Source organism: Schistocerca americana, chromosome 3 (assembly GCF_021461395.2).
Source record: "Schistocerca americana isolate TAMUIC-IGC-003095 chromosome 3, iqSchAmer2.1, whole genome shotgun sequence".
Lineage (NCBI taxonomy): Eukaryota > Metazoa > Arthropoda > Insecta > Orthoptera > Acrididae > Schistocerca > Schistocerca americana.
The window spans coordinates 950,431,952-950,451,755 of NC_060121.1; the positions used below are offsets into that span (position 1 = coordinate 950,431,952).

Consider the following 19,804-nt stretch of genomic DNA (forward strand, 5'->3'; position numbering starts at 1 on the left):
CTACAGAATATGTTAGGCTGGTTTTTTTCTGTTGTAAACTTACATGTTTATGTATTTGCCTTTCACTCATATGTGTGACAAGCAGATTTAGGAACCATATTATGATTGTCTTTGCTAAAGCCATGTTGGAAAATTTATGATTCAGCACTCATTTTATCATCTTCAATTTTAGTAACATCATGTTTAGTGATTGTCTTCCATCTGGATTTGATCCACTGCCTGATTTTACGCAGGAACAAAACCATTTTGGGTGTTTTGGAACTCAGCAGGTAATAGTGTGGTTACGAATTAATTGGATAATTCTTACATACCTGTCGCCGTGCTGCTTTTCATTTCAGATTTCTCTCTCTCTCTCTCTCTCTCTCTCTCTCTTCTTTTTTTCCCCAGCAAGGGATTGGCTTACTTTGAAACTGCTTTGTAGCTCTGACTGCTTTTTTGGAGCAAGACAGTTTACTGTAAATTAGTTGAAAGCTTTCGAATAAATAGTGTTCTATAAAACAAAGGAACTGCCCAGGAGAAATGTTATCAGTTTGCTTTAAAATTTACTAGCTACCTACTAGATATTTCATTCCATTAGGTAAAAGATCAAAGATTTTGTTAGCAGCATTATTTACCTTTGTCTGAGCGTGGCAGTGGCAATCAATATCCCTTTCGAACTGCGTAATGTAACAGAGATTCCCCAATAGTAGTACACAACACATCCTTTTCGGTATACTACAAGATACTGTACATACAAGATGTATGAAACAGGCGAAATACCCTCAGACATCAAGAAGAATATAATAATTCCAATCCCAAAGAAAGCAGGTGTTGACAGATGTGAAAATTACCGAACTATCAGCTTAATAAGTCACAGCTGCAAAATACTAACACGAATTCTTTACAGACGAATGGAAAAACTAATAGAAGCCAACCTCGGGGAAGATCAGTTTGGATTCCGTAGAAACACTGGAACACGTGAGGCAATACTGACCTTACGACTTATCTTAGAAGAAAGATTAAGGAAAGGCAAACCTACGTTTCTAGCATTTGTAGACTTAGAGAAAGCTTTCGACAATGTTAACTGGAATACTCTCTTTCAAATTCTGAAGGTGGCAGGGGTAAAATACAGGGAGCGAAAGGCTATTTACAATTTGTACAGAAACCAGATGGCAGTTATAAGAGTCGAGGGACATGAAAGGGAAGCAGTGGTTGGGAAGGGAGTAAGACAGGGTTGTAGCCTCTCCCCGATGTTGTTCAATCTGTATATTGAGCAAGCAGTAAAGGAAACAAAAGAAAAATTCGGAGTAGGTATTAAAATTCATGGAGAAGAAATAAAAACTTTGAGATTCGCCGATGACATTGTAATTCTGTCAGAGACAGCAAAGGACTTGGAAGAGCAGTTGAATGGAATGGACAGTGTCTTGAAAGGAGGATATAAGATGAACATCAACAAAAGCAAAACAAGGATAATGGAATGTAGTCTAATTAAGTCGGGTGATGCTGAGGGAATTAGATTAGGAAATGAGGCACTTAAAGTAGTAAAGAAGTTTTGCTATTTGGGGAGCAAAATAACTGATGATGGTCGAAGTAGAGAGGATATAAAATGTAGGCTGGCAATGGCAAGGAAAGCGTTTCTGAAGAAGAGAAATTTGTTAACATCCAGTATTGATTTAAGTGTCAGGAAGTCATTTCTGAAAGTATTGGTATGGAGTGTAGCCATGTATGGAAGTGAAACATGGATGATAAATAGTTTGTACAAGAAGAGAATAGAAGCTTTCGAAATGTGGTGCTACAGAAGAATGCTGAAGATTAGATGGGTAGATCACATAACTAATGAGGAAGTATTGAATAGGATTGGGGAGAAGAGAAGTTTGTGGCACAACTTGACCAGAAGAAGGGATCGGTTGGTAGGACATGTTCTGAGGCATCAAGGGAACACCAATTTAGTATTGGAGGGCAGCGTGGAGGGTAAAAATCGTAGAGGGAGACCAAGAGATGAATACACTAAGCAGATTCAGAAGGATGTAGGTTGCAGTAGGTACTGGGAGATGAAAAAGCTTGCACAGGATAGAGTAGCATGGAGAGCTGCATCAAACCAGTCTCAGGACTGAAGACCACAACAACAACAACAACAACAAGATACTGGTAAATTGGTAATTTCACTACATAAAATTTTTTGTAAGACCACATTTTAATTTTCATCTTACACCTATTGTTGTATAATGTTATCAAGAGCAGTAACCAACGCTAAAGGGGAGTAGCTCAATACTAATCTACTAAACGATGAAAATTTTTGTTCATAATGTAAACATGTTTTAATTACTAGTTTTCAAAATGAACTGGAACAGTGCATTTTGTATAAAATAATGAAGATTTGAGATTGGAGTTATGACTGTTGTAGTGAAGTAAAATATTAATTCGTTTTAATGAAAACTTATGTATTGTGAATATTAATGGTTTAAAATTTTCATATTACAAAATTTAACATTGGAGGATCTATATTTTAGCAAAATATTATGTAAAATATATTTATTTTTTTTCTGCTGAGCATACTGCAATAAATAATATCTTCGTATAATATTTTCCCCACTGTAAATTACATGACATACTTGTTATAACAATATTGTAAGTACCATGAATTGTTGCTTTTCTGTATAAGAGCAAGTGTGATGCCAAAGCAAGTTGTTACTGAGAGATAGTACACTGTTAGTTGTTCTGGCATAACCACAAATGCCGGAACGAAGAGGAAGAACACAAGACTAGAGAAGGCAGTGAGGAAACATCAGCCAATAGCCCACTGACAAGGACCGTGCGCCAGGAGCAACCTCTGCAAGAAGTGAATATAAGCGCCACTCCTATCAGCCCAGTGGACGTTAGTGGACAGGATTTGGAGAGTATTAGCATGACCTGGCAGAGAGTGCTACAATATCTGATCCATATCCATTGCTTGTTTGAAGATTGAGTATAGCAAGAACTTTGATTTATGTTGTATGTCGTCCATCGCTTGTGACACCTTTTTGCATTCAAGTTAAGTATTGTCAACCTCCTTTATTGAAATGAACTACTAATTTCATTTGCTTGAATTGCTGTAAAGCATTCTGACAAATGCAGCTTCCTTTAGGCACCCTATACGAAACAAGTGGGCAAGACCCAACAATTGGCGACGAGGTGTTACAAACCAACCCTGTGCCTGATGGTCTGACTTTTTTGTGTTTTTTGCTGGCGCCTTAATTCTCTCTTGTCTTTACTTTGCAGGTGTGCCTCATTGCTTTAACAGTTTCTTGTCCTTTTTGCTAATCAGTGTTTTCAGGTGGGTGTTGCAGAATATTTCTTTGTATATATTTTTGTCTTTTTGTTGCATCTGTGTCTTCCAACAAGCCCCCACCTCTCCTCCCACCAGTCCCACCCCATGCTCAGGCACTGCAGATGCAAGCATTAGATGTCTCACAGCTAAAGCAGATGTTTCAGTTTCAGATGCAGCAAATATCTACACTGCTCAACACGGTGCAGCAGCTACTCGCCAACGCTGTGTGCCCTAGGGAACAAGCACACCCTACAATAGCTGCTATACCACCTTTTCAACAGTTTAGTGAACAAGACAAGGAAAAGCTCAAGTGGCTGCACTAGTTTGATGCCCATATGCTGGCTCACAATGTCCCAGGTACATGAAACTTCACTATCTGTTATCAATGGTAGGAAGTGCAGTGTTCAGATTAATTCAAAAACTCTTTCCTAACACCACTCAAGTGAAGTTACTTATGACATGGTGACAGACTCACTAACGAACTATTATGAACAGCAAGTGAATGTGGTAGCAGCTAGGTATCAATTCTTCAATTGCAAAGAACAAACTTATCATGAGTGGGTAACAGATTTGCAGGGTATGACAAGGAAATGCAAATTCAAATGTGCTTGCAGTGCTTTATGTTAAGATGTTATGTTGTGTGATGTGATCGTGTACTATGTACCTGATGTCAAACTCGGAGAACAAATTTTGAAACAGTCCTATTCATCATTTCAGCAGATAGTGCAAATACTAGATCAGTATGATTCTGGTGCCTTATCAGCTTATACATCTAGGCAGCCAGCTATTTGGAGGGTTGAGTGCCATGTATCGCTCACATACGCAAACAGCGACTTTTGCAGTGCTACAATCACATGAGTGTGAGAACATATTTGGTCTTGATTCATTTGATTTTTTTTAAACATTCAGGACAATGTATTGCCAGTGTCTGCATTCAATACGAAGGACAGAGTAACTAGCTTGCTAAAAGACTTCCCAGAACTCTTTTCTGGAGGTTTTGGGCATAGTTAACAATTTTGTTGCACATATCACGCTGAAAGACAATGACTGCTCAGCTGAAATTTTGCCAGGCCTTAACTGTTCCCATTGCATTACCAGACACAGTCGCTGCTGAACATAAAGAATTTCAAAATAGTGGAGTTATTGCACCTATATCAGCTAGTCAAGTCCACTGGTTTTGCTCCCCAAACGTTCAGGTCGCATTCACCTCTGTGTTGAATTTAAATCTAAAGCCAAACCACAAACTGTCATTGATACTTATCAATTGCCATGCCTGGAGGAGCTCACGGACAGATTGGGCACTGGACGCTACTTTTCTAAAATTGATTTGCGCGATGCGTATCTTCAGATACCACTCGATAAAGAATCTTAAAAAGTGTGTGTAGTTAATACTCAACTGGGATTGTTTAAATATTTCCATTTGCCTTTTGGCAGTGCTTCCACACCCACCATTTTTCAATGGTATTTGGAACAGCTAACCGCACAAGTGCCAAACTGTTCATATTATTTGGACAATATAGTCATAGCAGGTCGTACACCTGAAGAACGTAATGCAAATTTGTATGCTTTGTTTCAAGTGTTGTCTGAGGCAGGACAACAGAGTAGACTGGACAAGTGTGACCTGTTAAAACCTGAGTTGCAGTATCTTGGTCATGTCATAAACAGTCAAGTCCTCTTCAGTCACATTTGTTAGCCATATGAGATTTGCCAGTTCCTTGCAGTATCACAGAATTGCAGTCAGTTTTAGGGAAAATGAACTATTACATTCAGTTCACACTAATGCTGCACAAATTGCAGCCTCATTGCAACACTTGCATCACAAGAATGTCCCCTTTGTTTGGACAGATTAGTGCCAAGTAACTTTTCAAAAAATTACAGGTGCATTGCTCAGTGATCGATGGTTGGTTCACTTTTTATCCTGACAAACCAGATGTATTGCAAGTTGATGTTTCCTCTTATGGAATCAGTGGAGTGCTTTTGCACAGAATTGTCATAAAGACAGACCTACTGCTTTTGCATCAAAAGTGTTGTTGAAAGCTCAGTGTAACTACTCACAAAATGGAAAAAGAGGCTTTGGCTATTGTGTATGGTGTCACCAAATTTCACCACTATTTGTATGTCAGAAAATTCTACTTAGCAGGTCACACACCTTAGCAGCCCTTGTTTCATCTGACAAAATCAGTTCCTGTATGAACTGCCCAAAAACTGTAAAGATGGGCTTTGTTGTTTTCTCAATACCAGTACGAGATTGTGTATCATCTGACAGCTCAACATGGTAGTGCAGACACACTTTCATGTCTTCTGATTGGCCCTGACACAGACTTTCACATTTCTGCCTCATCTTGTTGTCACATCAATGCTCAGGATTCTGAATTACTTCAGTCTTTTCCTTTAAACTATAAGAAAATTGCACAAGTCACAGAAACTGATTCAGATTTGAACATTTTGCTAATACACATTTGGACGTCTTGGCCTAATTCCTTGCATAGCATAAAAAACTCTGCAGTGCACCGATACTTTGCCCATTGGCATAGCCTTGCAGTATAGAAAGGTGTGATTCTGATTCAAAATGACAACAGACAGTCACGTGTGTTGATCCCTAAAGTTTTCTAAAAAGAAGTGTTGCAGTTACTTCAGCAAGGACACTGGGGGATTGTTTGTATGAAACAATTAGCATATTGACACCATACTTGGCAGGGTATGGATGCCCAAATAGAACAGATGACACCACAATGACATGTCTGTGTGGAAAATCAGTCCACTCCACCACAAAAATTCTCTGCTTGGCCTAAGTCACAATCACCATGGCAACATGTGCACATAGACTTTGCAGGCCTTTTTCGACCACCCATTGGTTGATTGTGGTTGACTCATATAACAAGTTTCCTTTTGCTGTGCCAATGAATTTGACAACACCACATAGCACAATTCAGTTGATGTCATTGATTTTTTGCCTAGAAGGTTTACCTGAAGTAATAGTGTCAGACAATGAATCTCAGTTCATGTCAAATGAATTTGAAACATTCTGTGAACACAATGGAATGCAGCATCTAACTAGTGCACTATTCCATCCACAGTCAAACGGAGAAGTGGAACGTTTTGTCAGAACATTTAAGCAGCAGATGGCCAAACTTCACTCTGCACACAGCAGGGATCAAGCACTGCAACTGTTTCTCACCTCATATCATTTTCATCCACAAGATGAACCATCACTGGTGGAATTGCTTCACAGCTGCCACCATCGGATGATGTTCCACCTGCTCCACCCTCCTCAGCACCCATCACTGAAGAAAGGCTATAAGTATCACTTTGTGCCACATGTTATTGTCTTTTACAGGGTTTTTAGTGGCAGCAGATGGTTGGCACAAGGCGAGATCATCTGTGGACTTGGGGTTTGCATGTTTCTTCTTTCAGGTCCAGATGGTTTGCAGCACCACCATCAAAATCAACTTTGCCTCTGTCATGTACACAATGATCTTTCAGTCTCTCTTCCCCCAGATTCATGGGTCCAGAGGACAGTGTGGCCACAGCAGCTGCCAGAAGGTGTCATCAGGACACCACAGGACAACCCCATGGAGATGAAGCCTTTGCCTCTGCCATCTCCTCTCATCCTACTGATGGAGTTGGATCCACCCACACTGCAGCTGTTGCCACCTTCTTTCTCTGGTTCATGGCAGCAGGAGGTGGACATGTACCATTCTGGTCATTTTCCCAAGGGACGTTTCCGCCAGAGCCCAGGTCGGATGGCGGGGTACGGACGGAAGCTTGACATTCCCTGCAGCCACAGCTTTCAACCTCACGTTGCACCCATGCTCCTGTATCCCTCATGATGACAGTCCATCGCTTTGTGGGGTGGGGGTGGGGGGTGGGGTTGGCGGGGGGGGGGGGGGGGGGGAGCGTGGGGAGGCATGTTCTGGCATAACCACAAGTGCTGGAATGAAGATGAAGAATGCAAGACCAGAGAAGGTGGTGAGGAAGTGTCAGCCAATAGCCTGCTGACAAGGACCGTGCCGCTCCAGGCCCAACCTCTGAAAGAAGTGAATATAAGTGCCACTCCTATCGGCCTCGGTGGACATTAGTGGACATGATTTGCAGAGTATTAGCATGGCCTGGCAGAGAGTGCTACGATATCTGATTGTAGTGATCTGTATCCATTGCTTGTTTGAACATTATGTATAGCAAGAACTTGAATTTATGTTGTATGTCACCCACTGCTTGTGTCACCTTTGTACATTCAAATTAAGTATTGTCAACCTGCTTTATTGAAATAAAACTACTAATCTTATTAGCTTGAATTGTTGTATAGCATTCTGAGAATGCAGCTTCCTTTAGGCACCCTGTATGAAACGAGTGGGCAAGACCCACCATTAGTTACTGTGGACTTGGGGTTTGCATGTTTCTTCTTTCAGGTCCAGATGGTTTGCAGCACCGCCATCAAAATCAACTTTGCCTCTGTCATGTACACAATGATCTTTCAGTCTCTCTTCCCCCAGATTCATGGGTACTAACTCATATTTAGTTGTTTGTGAGGTGTTTGGAACTAGTAAATGAAGAAAATTATCTGAATATCTGTGTTGGAATTTTTATTTAGAAGGTAAAAATAGGATAATAGCTAAAGAAAGCATTATAATCAGAAAATGTAATGAACCTAAGACATCTGCAGATACATGAACAACCATGAACATCACCCTCAAATCCTATCAAGATAAGTATTCATCACCATAAAAGTGTTGCTACCTGCTCAAAAACTGCTATTATTTGAAAACCCTCTTATGTAGTTACAGAAAATGAAGTCTGTAATTAGCAGTTTCATTTAACATTTATGTCATGATTTACAGCTGGAAATTCTTGGGTGAATGCTGCACTTTATTCTTACTGCACATTTTTGTACAATGAAAAATTCTTTGAATGTTTGCCAGAGATGATGAACTGTTCCTGCACCAGTCAGTAGAATGACTTTATAGAGGGAGAAGCACATGTAAGCCAGAACAGCTGCTACTATTCAGCAAAAGAGTGCAGTCAGGATGGAAGAACATTCATTCGGTAAGCTGACACTGTAGAATACACTAGCCAACAACAAGAGCCAAAGTTGCAACATCTCACAGCTCTGGCAGGACTTATGAAGGAGCCAACTAGACAGGAAAACCAGGACAAATGAAGTTGTCATGGCCCAACAGCAATGCCCGGCTGCTCCATCATGTAACAGTTTCTGTGGTGTGGGTGTTGCCATTGGAGGAACACTAGCCAGCCTGCTCACAAATATATCACCCAAATGAGACCCTCATTCTCTGACATTTATTGTGCACAGCAATATTCAGGTGTGTACAGAACGCTGAGCAATGCAGTCCATGCCAGCCAATAACTACAAGATGAAGACCACTTGCAGTTCAAGCTGAAGCAGTCAGCTACTACTGACAGGCTTTGTCACCTTTAGCTGCAGGCCTGTGCCTGAGCGTGTATGCAGACAATTTAGCACTTTTGGACTGGTAGGTCACCTGCTGGGTGATTACTTCCTACTGACAGCCACTTCATTGGTGATGTGGGTTTGATCCTGGGCTAACTAGCTGCCCAGATACACTGCTGCTGTTCAGTACCAAGAGTGGGCAAGTTCTGTCATCTTCAGTCATGTCTGGCACTGCAGTTTAAAAAATGCATTGTAAGCTTCAGTCTGTCAGGACCCCATGGCTGCACTAACACCAACAGCTGCCACCACCAGCATGTGCCGCCAACAGCATGTGCAACAGACTTACGGGCAGACTGCTGATGCTGACATGCTGCATGACCATGGCTGACTAGATCACAGAGGACAACAACATTCTTGTCAGCTTTGATTCCATCTTTATACCCATTGTAGACAAAGGACTTTCTTAATCAGGGATGTTTTACTGGTGGTCTCGTGTTTGTCCCCAGCCATCACCACCTCTGCAACCCATGTCCAGGTGCGGAAATGGCATTCCACCCTGTCTTGCCCACAGTTGATCCACCCACCACCATGAGGGCCACACCTTGACCTCTGCAATATCTTCTGAGATCTGAAAAGTTATGTCAAACTGGGGACTTGAAGCCAGGTTTGCTGATTTGAACTTTCATTGTCCTGAAAATGCCCACCTGTGATTTTCTGATTTCCAAACACTACTACCAAAATTTCTCCAGTACTATATGTGGAGATAACATCACTGGGGAAATGGAGCCAGTGGAGAAATGTGGCTTATACTGCTACAAGGGATTTACACTCCTGGAAATGGAAAAAAGAACACATTGACACCGGTGTGTCAGACCCACCATACTTGCTCCGGACACTGCGAGAGGGCTGTACAAGCAATGATCACACGCACGGCACAGCGGACACACCAGGAACCGCGGTGTTGGCCGTCGAATGGCGCTAGCTGCGCAGCATTTGTGCACCGCCGCCGTCAGTGTCAGCCAGTTTGCCATGGCATACGGAGCTCCATCGCAGTCTTTAACACTGGTAGCGTGCCGTGACAGCGTGGACGTGAACCGTATGTGCAGTTGACGGACTTTGAGCGAGGGCGTATAGTGGGCATGCGGGAGGCCGGGTGGACGTACCGCCGAATTGCTCAACACGTGGGGCGTGAGGTCTCCACAGTACATCGATGTTGTCGCCAGTGGTCAGCGGAAGGTGCACGTGCCCGTCGACCTGGGACCGGACCGCAGCGACGCACGGATGCACGCCAAGACCGTAGGATCCTACGCAGTGCCGTAGGGGACCGCACCGCTACTTCCCAGCAAATTAGGGACACTGTTGCTCCTGGGGTATCGGCGAGGACCATTCGCAACCGTCTCCATGAAGCTGGGCTACGGTCCCGCACACCGTTAGGCCGTCTTCCGCTCACGCCCCAACATCGTGCAGCCCGCCTCCAGTGGTGTCGCGACAGGCGTGAATGGAGGGATGAATGGAGATGTGTCGTCTTCAGCGATGAGAGTCGCTTCTGCCTTGGTGCCAATGATGGTCGTATGCGTGTTTGGCGCCGTGCAGGTGAGCGCCACAATCAGGACTGCATACGACCGAGGCACACAGAGCCAACACCCGGGGTCATGGTGTGGGGAGCGATCTCCTACACTGGCCGTACACCACTGGTGATCGTCGAGGGGACACTGAATAGTGCACGGTACATCCAAACCGTCATCGAACCCATCGTTCTACCATTCCTAGACCGGAAAGGGAACTTGCTGTTCCAACAGGACAATGCACGTCCGCATGTATCCCGTGCCACCCAACGTGCTCTAGAAGGTGTAAGTCAACTACCCTGGCCAGCAAGATCTCCGGATCTGTCCCCCATTGAGCATGTTTGTGACTGGATGAAGCGTCGTCTCACGCGGTCTGCACGTCCAGCACGAACGCTGGTCCAACTGAGGCGCCAGGTGGAAATGGCATGGCAAGCCGTTCCACAGGACTACATCCAGCATCTCTACGATCGTCTCCATGGGAGAATAGCAGCCTGCATTGCTGCGAAAGGTGGATATACACTGTACTAGTGCCAACATTGTGCATGCTCTGTTGCCTGTGTCTATGTGCCTGTGGTTCTGTCAGTGTGATCATGTGATGTATCTGACCCCAGGAATGTGTCAATAAAGTTTCCCCTTCCTGGGACAATGAATTCACGGTGTTCTTATTTCAATTTCCAGGAGTGTATATGAAATTGAGATACATGATATGAAATGAAAAGAGTGATGCCAGAGATGCTGATAACAAGCATCAAAACAGATACAGGGATTAGTGAACACTGGACTGTCACAGCAAGATTAAATATTGTAACTCCCAATTCATCCAAAAATAAACAAAAAATTAACCTATTCAAAAAAGCAGATGAAAGGTAGGATCCTTAGCAGGTAGGACTGATGGAGTACATTGAGAAAATTCAAAGAAGGTCAGCATGTTTTGTATTATCATGAAATAGGGGAGAGAGTGTCTCTGAAATGGCACAGGAACATCATTAAAGCAAAGTCATTTTCCATTGCAGCAGAATATTCTCTTGAAATTTTGATCACCAACTTTCTCCTCCAAATGCAAAAATATTTTGTTGATGCTGACCTACATAAGGAGAAATGATCATAATAATAAAATATAGGAAATCAGAGCTTGCATGGAAAGATATAGGTTTTCATTTTTTCTGTGTGCTGTATAAGACTGGAATAATAGAGAATTATTGTGAAGGTGGTTCGATGAACCACCTGCCAGACACTTAAATGTGATTTGCAGAGTATCCATGTAGATGTAGATGCAGATGAAATCCTCATCATTCATATATTACAGTGAATTTAGTAAACAAATTCTTCCTTAAAAGTGAGGTACGTCAAAATACCATTTCATAGCACACTTTTGGATAAAAACAAGAAATGTTAACTCACAGAGCTCTATAGGACTTGTAAATTACACAAAGAGCAAAAGTGATAGTGTCAATAAATTTAAGAAGCCACTAAGATTGTTAGTCAGTAAGAGAGGGCCATTTTCATGGGCAATACGACCTGTCAGTTTGACTACCATATAATAAAATACTTAAATGATGAAATATTACAATCTGAAATCTTGTGTAATTACAGCCATTGACTGCACAAACAACATTCTTCTGAACAGTCTTAAATCTTAGGCACTGAAGATACAAATAATAATTTGTTTAATTTTTAACTAATAGTGAGCAGAATCATGCTTGAGAGTTCGATGAGTTTGGATAAAGAATCATGAGACAGATATGTTATAATAGTGAAATCATTAATTATCAGCAGTTTCATTGAGTCTTAGTCCTTATTCTGATTTCATCAGCAATGATTGACTGTAAGCTGTGTAATGATTATGAGGCTTTTTTACACTTCTGGTTGAGAGTATTTATAATTTTTGAAATACTTGTGAAACAGTCAGCTTGTTATGGATTGCAGTTCTACTTCAGAATCAAAGATAGCATGACTGTAGTCTCAACACTGGTGATCAGCCACTGGAAACTCTCACAACTCCCAAGTATCTAGGAGGGCCTTCTACATAACAGTCACATGAACAAAATTTTAAAGCACTGACTTTTTTATGAGAGTAGTTACTTCCAGCTAAAAATGAAAATAAAAGATATGTGACCCGTTTAGTTCTAGTTCAGTTATGTTTATGATAAGATTAACTAGACTATCACCACAACAGTCATGGTAAAATGTGCAATTTCCATTATATGCTTTGTTAAATTTCTTTTCATCCAAGTGAACATTAACAAAATAACTTGAGATAATTACATAAATTCTATTTGTAGCTCTTATTATTCAGTAGTAGCTGCAGTTGATAAGGCCTGCTCAGAATGCAAAGAGGAATTGTGATGATATGTTTTAAGTGTTATTAAGCTACTCTCAAGGTAGTAACAATGCAGTTTTGCAAATATAAGAAGTATTCTGATTTTAATGTGAGTGTCATTCTGAAAAAAACTTCTAGCTCTGGACCTGGAGATGTTTGCAGATCAGTAGATAACAAAATTTTGTCTCATTTGTCATAGTACTGCAAAACAGATGTTTGATGTTTTTGTAGGTTGGTGTTCTACTCCTCTTGTTGTTGTTGTTGTGGTCTTCAGTCCTGAGACTGGTTTGATGCAGCTCTCCATGCTACTCTATCCTGTGCAAGCTTCTTCATCTCCCAGTACCTACTGCAACCTACATCCTTCTGAATCTGCTTAGTGTATTCATCTCTTGGTCTCCCTCTACGATTTTTACCCTCCACGCTGCCCTCCAATGCTAAATTTGTGATCCCTTGATGCCTCAAAACAAGTCCTACCAACCGATCCCTTCTTCTTGTCAAGTTGTGCCACAAACTTCTCTTCTCCCCAATCCTATTCAATACCTCCTCATTAGTTACGTGATCTACCCACCTTATCTTCAGCATTCTTCTGTAGCACCACATTTCGAAAGCTTCTATTCTCTTCTTGTCTAAACTATTTATTATTGTCCATGTTTCACTTCCATACATGGCTATACTCCATACCAATACTTTCAGAAACGACTTCCTGACACTTAAATCTATACTCGATGTTAACAAATTTCTCTTCTTCAGAGACGATTTCCTTGCCATTGCCAGTCTACATTTTATATCCTCTCTACTTTGACCATCATCAGTTATTTTAATCCCTAAATAGCAAACTCCTTTACTACTTTAAGTGTCTCATTTCCTAATCTAATCCCCTCAGCATCACCCGATTTAATTTGACTACATTCCATTATCCTCGTTTTGCTTTTGTTGATGTTCATCTTATATCCTCCTTTCAAGACACTGTCCATTCCGTTCAACTGCTCTTCCAAGTCCTTTGCTGTCTCTGACAGAATTACAATGTCATCGGCGAACCTCAAAGTTTTTATTTCTTCTCCATGAATTTTAATACCTACTCCGAATTTTTCTTTTGTTTCCTTTACTGCTTGCTCAATATACAGATTGAATAACATCGGGGAGAGGCTACAACCCTGTCTCACTCCTTTCCCAACCACTGCTTCCCTTTCATGCCCCTCGACTCTTATAACTGCCATCTGGTTTCTGTACAAATTGTAAATAGCCTTTCGCTCCCTGTATTTTACCCCTGCCACCTTCAGAATTTGAAAGAGAGTATTCCAGTTAATGTTGTCAAAAGCTTTCTCTAAGTCTACAAATGCTAGAAACATAGGTTTGCCTTTTCTTAATCTTTCTTCTAAGATAAGTCATAAGGTTAGTATTGCCTCACGTGTTCCAACATTTCTACGGAATCCAAACTGATCTTCCACTAGGTCGGCTTCTACCAGTTTTTCCATTTGTCTGTAAAGAATTCGCATTTGTATTTTGCAGCTGTGACTTATTAAACTGATAGTTCGGTAATTTTCACATCTGGCAGCACTTGCTTTCTTTGGGATTGGAATTATTATATTCTTCTTGAAGTCTGAGGGTATTTCACCTCTCTCATACATCCTGCTCACCAGATGGCAGAGTTTTGTCAGGCCGTCAGTAGTTCTAATGGAATGCTGTCTACTTCCGGGGCCTTGTTTCGACTCAGGTCTTTCAGTGCTCTATCAAACTCTTCATGCAGTATCATATCTCCCATTTCATCTTCATCTACATCCTCTTCCATTTCCTTAATATTGTCCTCCAGTACATCACCCTTGTATAGACCCTCTATATACTCCTTCCACCTTTCTGCTTCCCCTTCTTTGCTTAGAACTGGGTTTCCATCTGAGCTCTTGATATTCATACAAGTGGTTCTCTTTTCTCCAAAGGTCTCTTTAATTTTCCTGTAGGCAGTATCTATCTTACCCCTAGTGAGATAAGCCTCTACATCCTTACATTTGTCCTCTAGTCATGCCTGCTTAGCCATTTTGCACTTCCTGTCGATCTAATTTTTGAGATGTTTGTATTCCTTTTTACCTGCTTCATTTACTACATTTTTATATTTTCTCCTTTCATCAATTAAATTCAATATTTCTTCTGTTACCCAAGGATTTCTACTAGCCCTTGTCTTTTTACCTACTTGATCCTCTGCTGCCCTCACTATTTCATTCCTCAAAGCTACCCATTCTTCTTCTATTGTATTTCTTTCCCCCATTCCTGTCAATTGTTCCCTTATGTTCTCCCTGAAACTGTGTTCAACCTCTGGTTCTTTCAGTTTATCCAGGTCACATGTCTTTAAATTCCCACCTTTTTGCAGTTTCTTCAGTTTTAATCTACAGTTATTACCAACAGATTGTGGTCAGAGTCCACATCTGCCCCTGGAAATGTCTTAAAATTTAAAACCTGGTTCCTAAATCTCTGTCTTACCATTATATAATCAATCTGAAACCTTCTAGTATCTCCAGGGTTCTTCCATGTATACAACCTTCTTTCATGATTATTGAACCAACTGTTAACTCTGATTAAGTTATGCTCTGTGAAAAATTCTACCAGCCGGATTCCTCTTTCATTTCTTAGCCCTAATCCATATTCTCCTACTACGTTTCCTTCTCTTCGTTTTCCTACTGTTGAATTCCAGTCACCCATGACTATTAAATTTTCGTCTCCCTTCACTACCTGAATAATTTCTTCAATATCTGCAGGGCTAGTTGGCACATAAACTTGTACTACTGTAGTAGGCATGGGCTTCATGTCTAAATTGGCCACAATAATGTGTTCACTATGCTGTTTGTAGTAGCTTACCGCACTCCTATTTTTTTATTCAATATTAAACCTACTCCTGCATTACCCCTTTTTGATTTTGTATTTATAACCCTCTATTCACCTGAGCAGAAGTCTTGTTCTTTGTGCCACCGAACTTCACTAATTCCCACTATATCTAACTTTAACCTATCCATTTCTCTTTTTGAATTTTCTAACCTACCTGCCTGATTAAGGGATCTGACATTCCACACTCCGAGCCGTAGAATGCCAGTTTTCTTTCTCCTGATAATGACATCCTCTTGAGTAGTCCCCGTCCGGAGATCTGAATGGGGGACTATTTTACCTCCGGAATATTTAACCCAACAGGATGCCATCATCATTTAATCATACAGTAAAGCTGCATGCCCTCGGGAAAAATTACGGCTGTAGTTTCCCCTTGCTTTCAGCCGTTCGCAGTACCACAACAGCAAGGCTGTTTTGGTTAGTATTACAGGGCCAGATCAGTCAGTCATCCAGACTGTTGCCCCTGCAACTACTGAAAAGGCTGCTGCCCCTCTTCAGGAACCACACATTTGTCTGGCCTCTCAACGGATACCCCTCTGTTGTGATTGCACCTACGGTACGGCTATCTGTATCATTGAGGCACGCAAGCCTCCCCACCAACGGCAAGGTCCATGGTTCATGAGGGGGGGGATTTGTTTCTTATGTACTTGTATTTTATGTCATCACATTTCTCAGCATTCTACCTTACCTTGTTCTACCTGGCAGAAATCTATCTGAACCTAATTAAATGCATTGAAATGAACGGATCTGTAAGGATAAAATCAATGAATATGCAGTGACATGAAATGATATTGGTGTGGGCTATTCAGACTGTGAACTTGCAATTTATTGTATATGATGGGACAATTAAATATTTGAGCCAGACTGGATACAACCCAAATTTCCTGGTTTTTCATGAGCAGCTACATCAACCAGTAGGCTTTCTGAATACATCTTCAGGCCTGACTCAAGTCTTTGAAAATCATAAGGGGGAATATTGCTGCAAGTAAAACTTTTGAGTTGGATCTGGAGGCAATTTCTCAAACTGTATTATGATAAAATGTAGATGTATTTACACTCATGAGCAATTGTATCAGAGACACTTACCAGCACTGTGTAGCAACTGCTTTCATCCAGAACATCATGGTAACATATTTTTATATGATTCTCAGAGACACTGAAAGCAATAGTGAGCCACCAAGGTCATCCTGCTACCTCTGATTCAACTGCCCATGAGTGTATGCATGATCAATGAAAACGTACCTCTTCTTTGTGCACTTGTAGGAGTCCAGTTATTGTTTCACGCCTGTGAAGCTTTGGATCATTGACAGAAAAGAAAATATCTAGCAGAGGTGGCTGTTTCCCTTGTTGCCTAATGCTAAATATTTCCACATTTCTTTCATCAGTGCTGAGTATTTCTGCCAATACATTTGTAAGATGTTGAGCCTTACTCATCTGTGTACCCTACTTAGAAAGAAAAGCAAATCATTGCAGATTGCATTTAACATGTGTATGAGGCATCAGTAGTTAGCACGCTTGGCTTATTAACTTACCATATACTGCCACTCTCTAATGAAGTCTTCAGCAGATACCCCAGAAATTTGCATTGATCCTGAGTTTCTGACAGAACTATGTGCCAAATTCTTTACTGTGACAATCATAATCGCTGAGACATTTTGCTGTGAATGCCTTCGATCTGACACTCTGAACATCAGAGTGTATCTGAAATTAACACGAATAACTTTGAAATGTGTGCCAGAAACTGGGTAAAAAGATCTTTTAATGAATATACATGGTTAGATTTATTTTCAGTGCAATGCTGAACTCACTTTCCCTCTGGTGTATTTGATCTCATGGTCACCATCCCTGTATCTTCATCAACTTTAAATCTTTGGTGATGCTGATATTTTGCCCAGTAGAATTTCTTATCAGGTAGGTCCCAATCGTCAGGATCTTCTATGTGTATCCTTCCAATATCTGTTTCTGGAGTTTGATCCTTTATATCAGTGTGGAAATATATTAACACATTCTAATATGTGTATGAAAATCTACAAATAACCAATGTAAGAGTGTTATACTAAAGCATGCCCTTTATATTATGTACCTAAATTCTAAAGTACGATGAATGTACTACTGAGCTACAATAAAAACAAATGTGGATTAATGCCAAAATTAGCTAGTATTTTCACATAAACAGAAACTTTATTCAGCACCATCAGAAAAACTGTGGATGTTTACTGCAGAAAGCTCCAGAAATGTGTGTTGTTACAGTGTTAAAGGAAAAAGTAAACTGAATAGCTTGTGGGGAGGGGGAGGGCGGACAACTTTCATGTGGAGATGAGAAAAATCAACAAATACTGTGCAGAGAAAATAAGACAAAGAAATACCACAATAATATTTGTGCTACATTGGTGAAAGTGGTAACTTACTACAATCTAAGAAGCAACTTATCTAGTGTTCGCAGTCCACAAAACATGTGACTAGTAGCATTTTTTTATTCATAAAAGTCAATAGACAGTGATAAACAAAATGTACTATTATAGTTTTAAATGAGACAGGAGGATATAAGATGAACATCAAGGACAGTGGAATGTAGTCAAATTAAAGCAGGTGATGCTGAGGGAATTAGATTAGGAAATGAGACACTTAAAGTAGTAAAAGAGTTTTGCTATTTGGGGAGCAAAATAACTGATGATGGCTGAAGTAGAGAGGATATAAAATGCAGACTGGCAATGGCAAGGAAAGTGCTTCTGAAGAAGAGAAATTTATTAATATCGAGTATATATTTAAGTGACAGGAAGTCTTTTCTGAAAGTATTTGTATGGAGTGTAGCCATGTATGGAAGTGAAACATGGACAATAATAAATAGTTTAGACAAGAAGAGAGTAGAGGTTTTCGAAATGTGGTGCTAACAGAAGAATTCTGAGGATTAGATGGGTAGATCACATAACTAGTGAGAAGGTACTGAATAGAACTGGGGAGAAGGGGCATTTGTTTCACAACCTGACTAGAAGAAGGGATCGGTTGGTAGGAAGTGTTCTGAGGCACCAAGGGATCACAAATTTAGTATTGGAGGACAGCATAGAGGGTATAAATCATAGGGGAAGACCAAGAGACGAATACACTAAGCAGATTCAGAAAGATGTAGGTTGCAGTAGGTACTTCAAGATGAAGAACTGTGCACAGGATAGGGTAGCATGGAGAGCTGCATCAAATCAGTCTCTGGACTGAAGACCACAACAACAATAACAACAACAACAACAAATGAGACAGAGGCACCAAAAGAAGGATCTGACAAGTTTTTTCTCTGAGTGTCTATTTTCTTTGAGGAAAAAGTGGATAGAAAGTAGGGGAAGATGTTTAATGAAAAAGAAAAATTAATTTAGAGCTTTGGAGTATGCAAGAGACGTACAGAATTTGAAAAAAAAAAAAAAAAAAAAAGAGTTGCAACTCACATTTTAACTTTCGTGTTACTTTTGCTATTTCAGCAAGTCAAATAGTTTCATGTATACTCATATGTAGGGAAGACTAGCTTATCACAAATCCGCACAAAGTATATGATTTAAAATGAAGCAAAGGGCATTATTAAACAAATATGTCATTAATGCACCTTACCTGATGCTTGTAAACCAGTACAGTCTTTTTTCCTGGTTTCATCAAATTATCATTGACATCTCCAATTGTAATTTTGACTGTGGCTGTACCAGTAAGTGGAGGATAGCCAGAATCAATAACCAGCATTGGGACCAAGTATTCTCGCTTCTCTTCCCGATCAAAAGTTCTGAGTGAAGAAATAATTGCTGAGCCATTTCCACCATGACCATCTGTTAAAAAAATGCATTGCATCAGGGATTACACAAATAATGTTGAATAAATTCTGCAAAAATAAATCTTTGAGTCATTCATGAGCATTTACTACATTTGATTTCTGACAGTTGTGCATTATCTTAGGAAATCTTTAACTTCGAAGTGTGTGTTTAGTGATAGAAATTATGTCATCAATTTGATTATTTTTCAAAGAATAAAGATTGTTTGTGTAGAAACAGATAGTAACTGATTGTATAACTGAAAGATTATGTGTAATGGGTGACTCAGCTTAAAATACGTAGAAAATTAACTATGAAGCTATAATATTAAATCTTCTGTCTCATGTAGCTTTGTGTTAATAAATATTAATCTAAAGGTTTTTTTAATTAAAAATGGACTTTTAAAAAGTTTAGAAAAAACCTGTGACAATTAGGACATAAGGGACAGAAATTGTATTTACTGACTCCTGCTACTAGAGCGTGCACTGAGTGTAGTGTTACTATGTGTATGTGCTTAAATCAACTGCCATCTGTATCAGCATGGGCTGCCCACTAGAGGCCAACTGTTGGAAG

The 19,804-nt window shown here is 40.4% G+C and overlaps 2 protein-coding genes across 2 annotated transcripts in view; both read right to left on the minus strand.

The window, feature by feature from the left end:
• LOC124606573 (putative neural-cadherin 2) overlaps positions 1–16,880 on the minus strand; it is a 44,223-nt gene extending 27,343 nt beyond the window's left edge. Inside the window, exon 1 of the mRNA XM_047138558.1 lies at positions 16,689–16,880. Within this exon, the coding sequence (XP_046994514.1) occupies positions 16,689–16,880 (192 nt within the window). The remainder of the gene's footprint in view (positions 1–16,688) is intronic.
• Positions 1–19,167, minus strand: part of LOC124605125 (putative neural-cadherin 2) — a 32,569-nt gene extending 13,402 nt beyond the window's left edge. The window contains exons 1-4 of the mRNA XM_047136602.1: positions 19,041–19,167; positions 17,255–17,421; positions 16,979–17,147; positions 16,689–16,892 (exon numbers count right to left, since the gene is read on the minus strand). Coding sequence (XP_046992558.1) covers positions 16,890–16,892; positions 16,979–17,147; positions 17,255–17,421; positions 19,041–19,166 — 465 coding nt within the window. The 5' untranslated portion in view covers position 19,167 and the 3' untranslated portion in view covers positions 16,689–16,889. The remainder of the gene's footprint in view (positions 1–16,688; positions 16,893–16,978; positions 17,148–17,254; positions 17,422–19,040) is intronic.
• Positions 19,168–19,804: the final 637 nt, after the last annotated feature.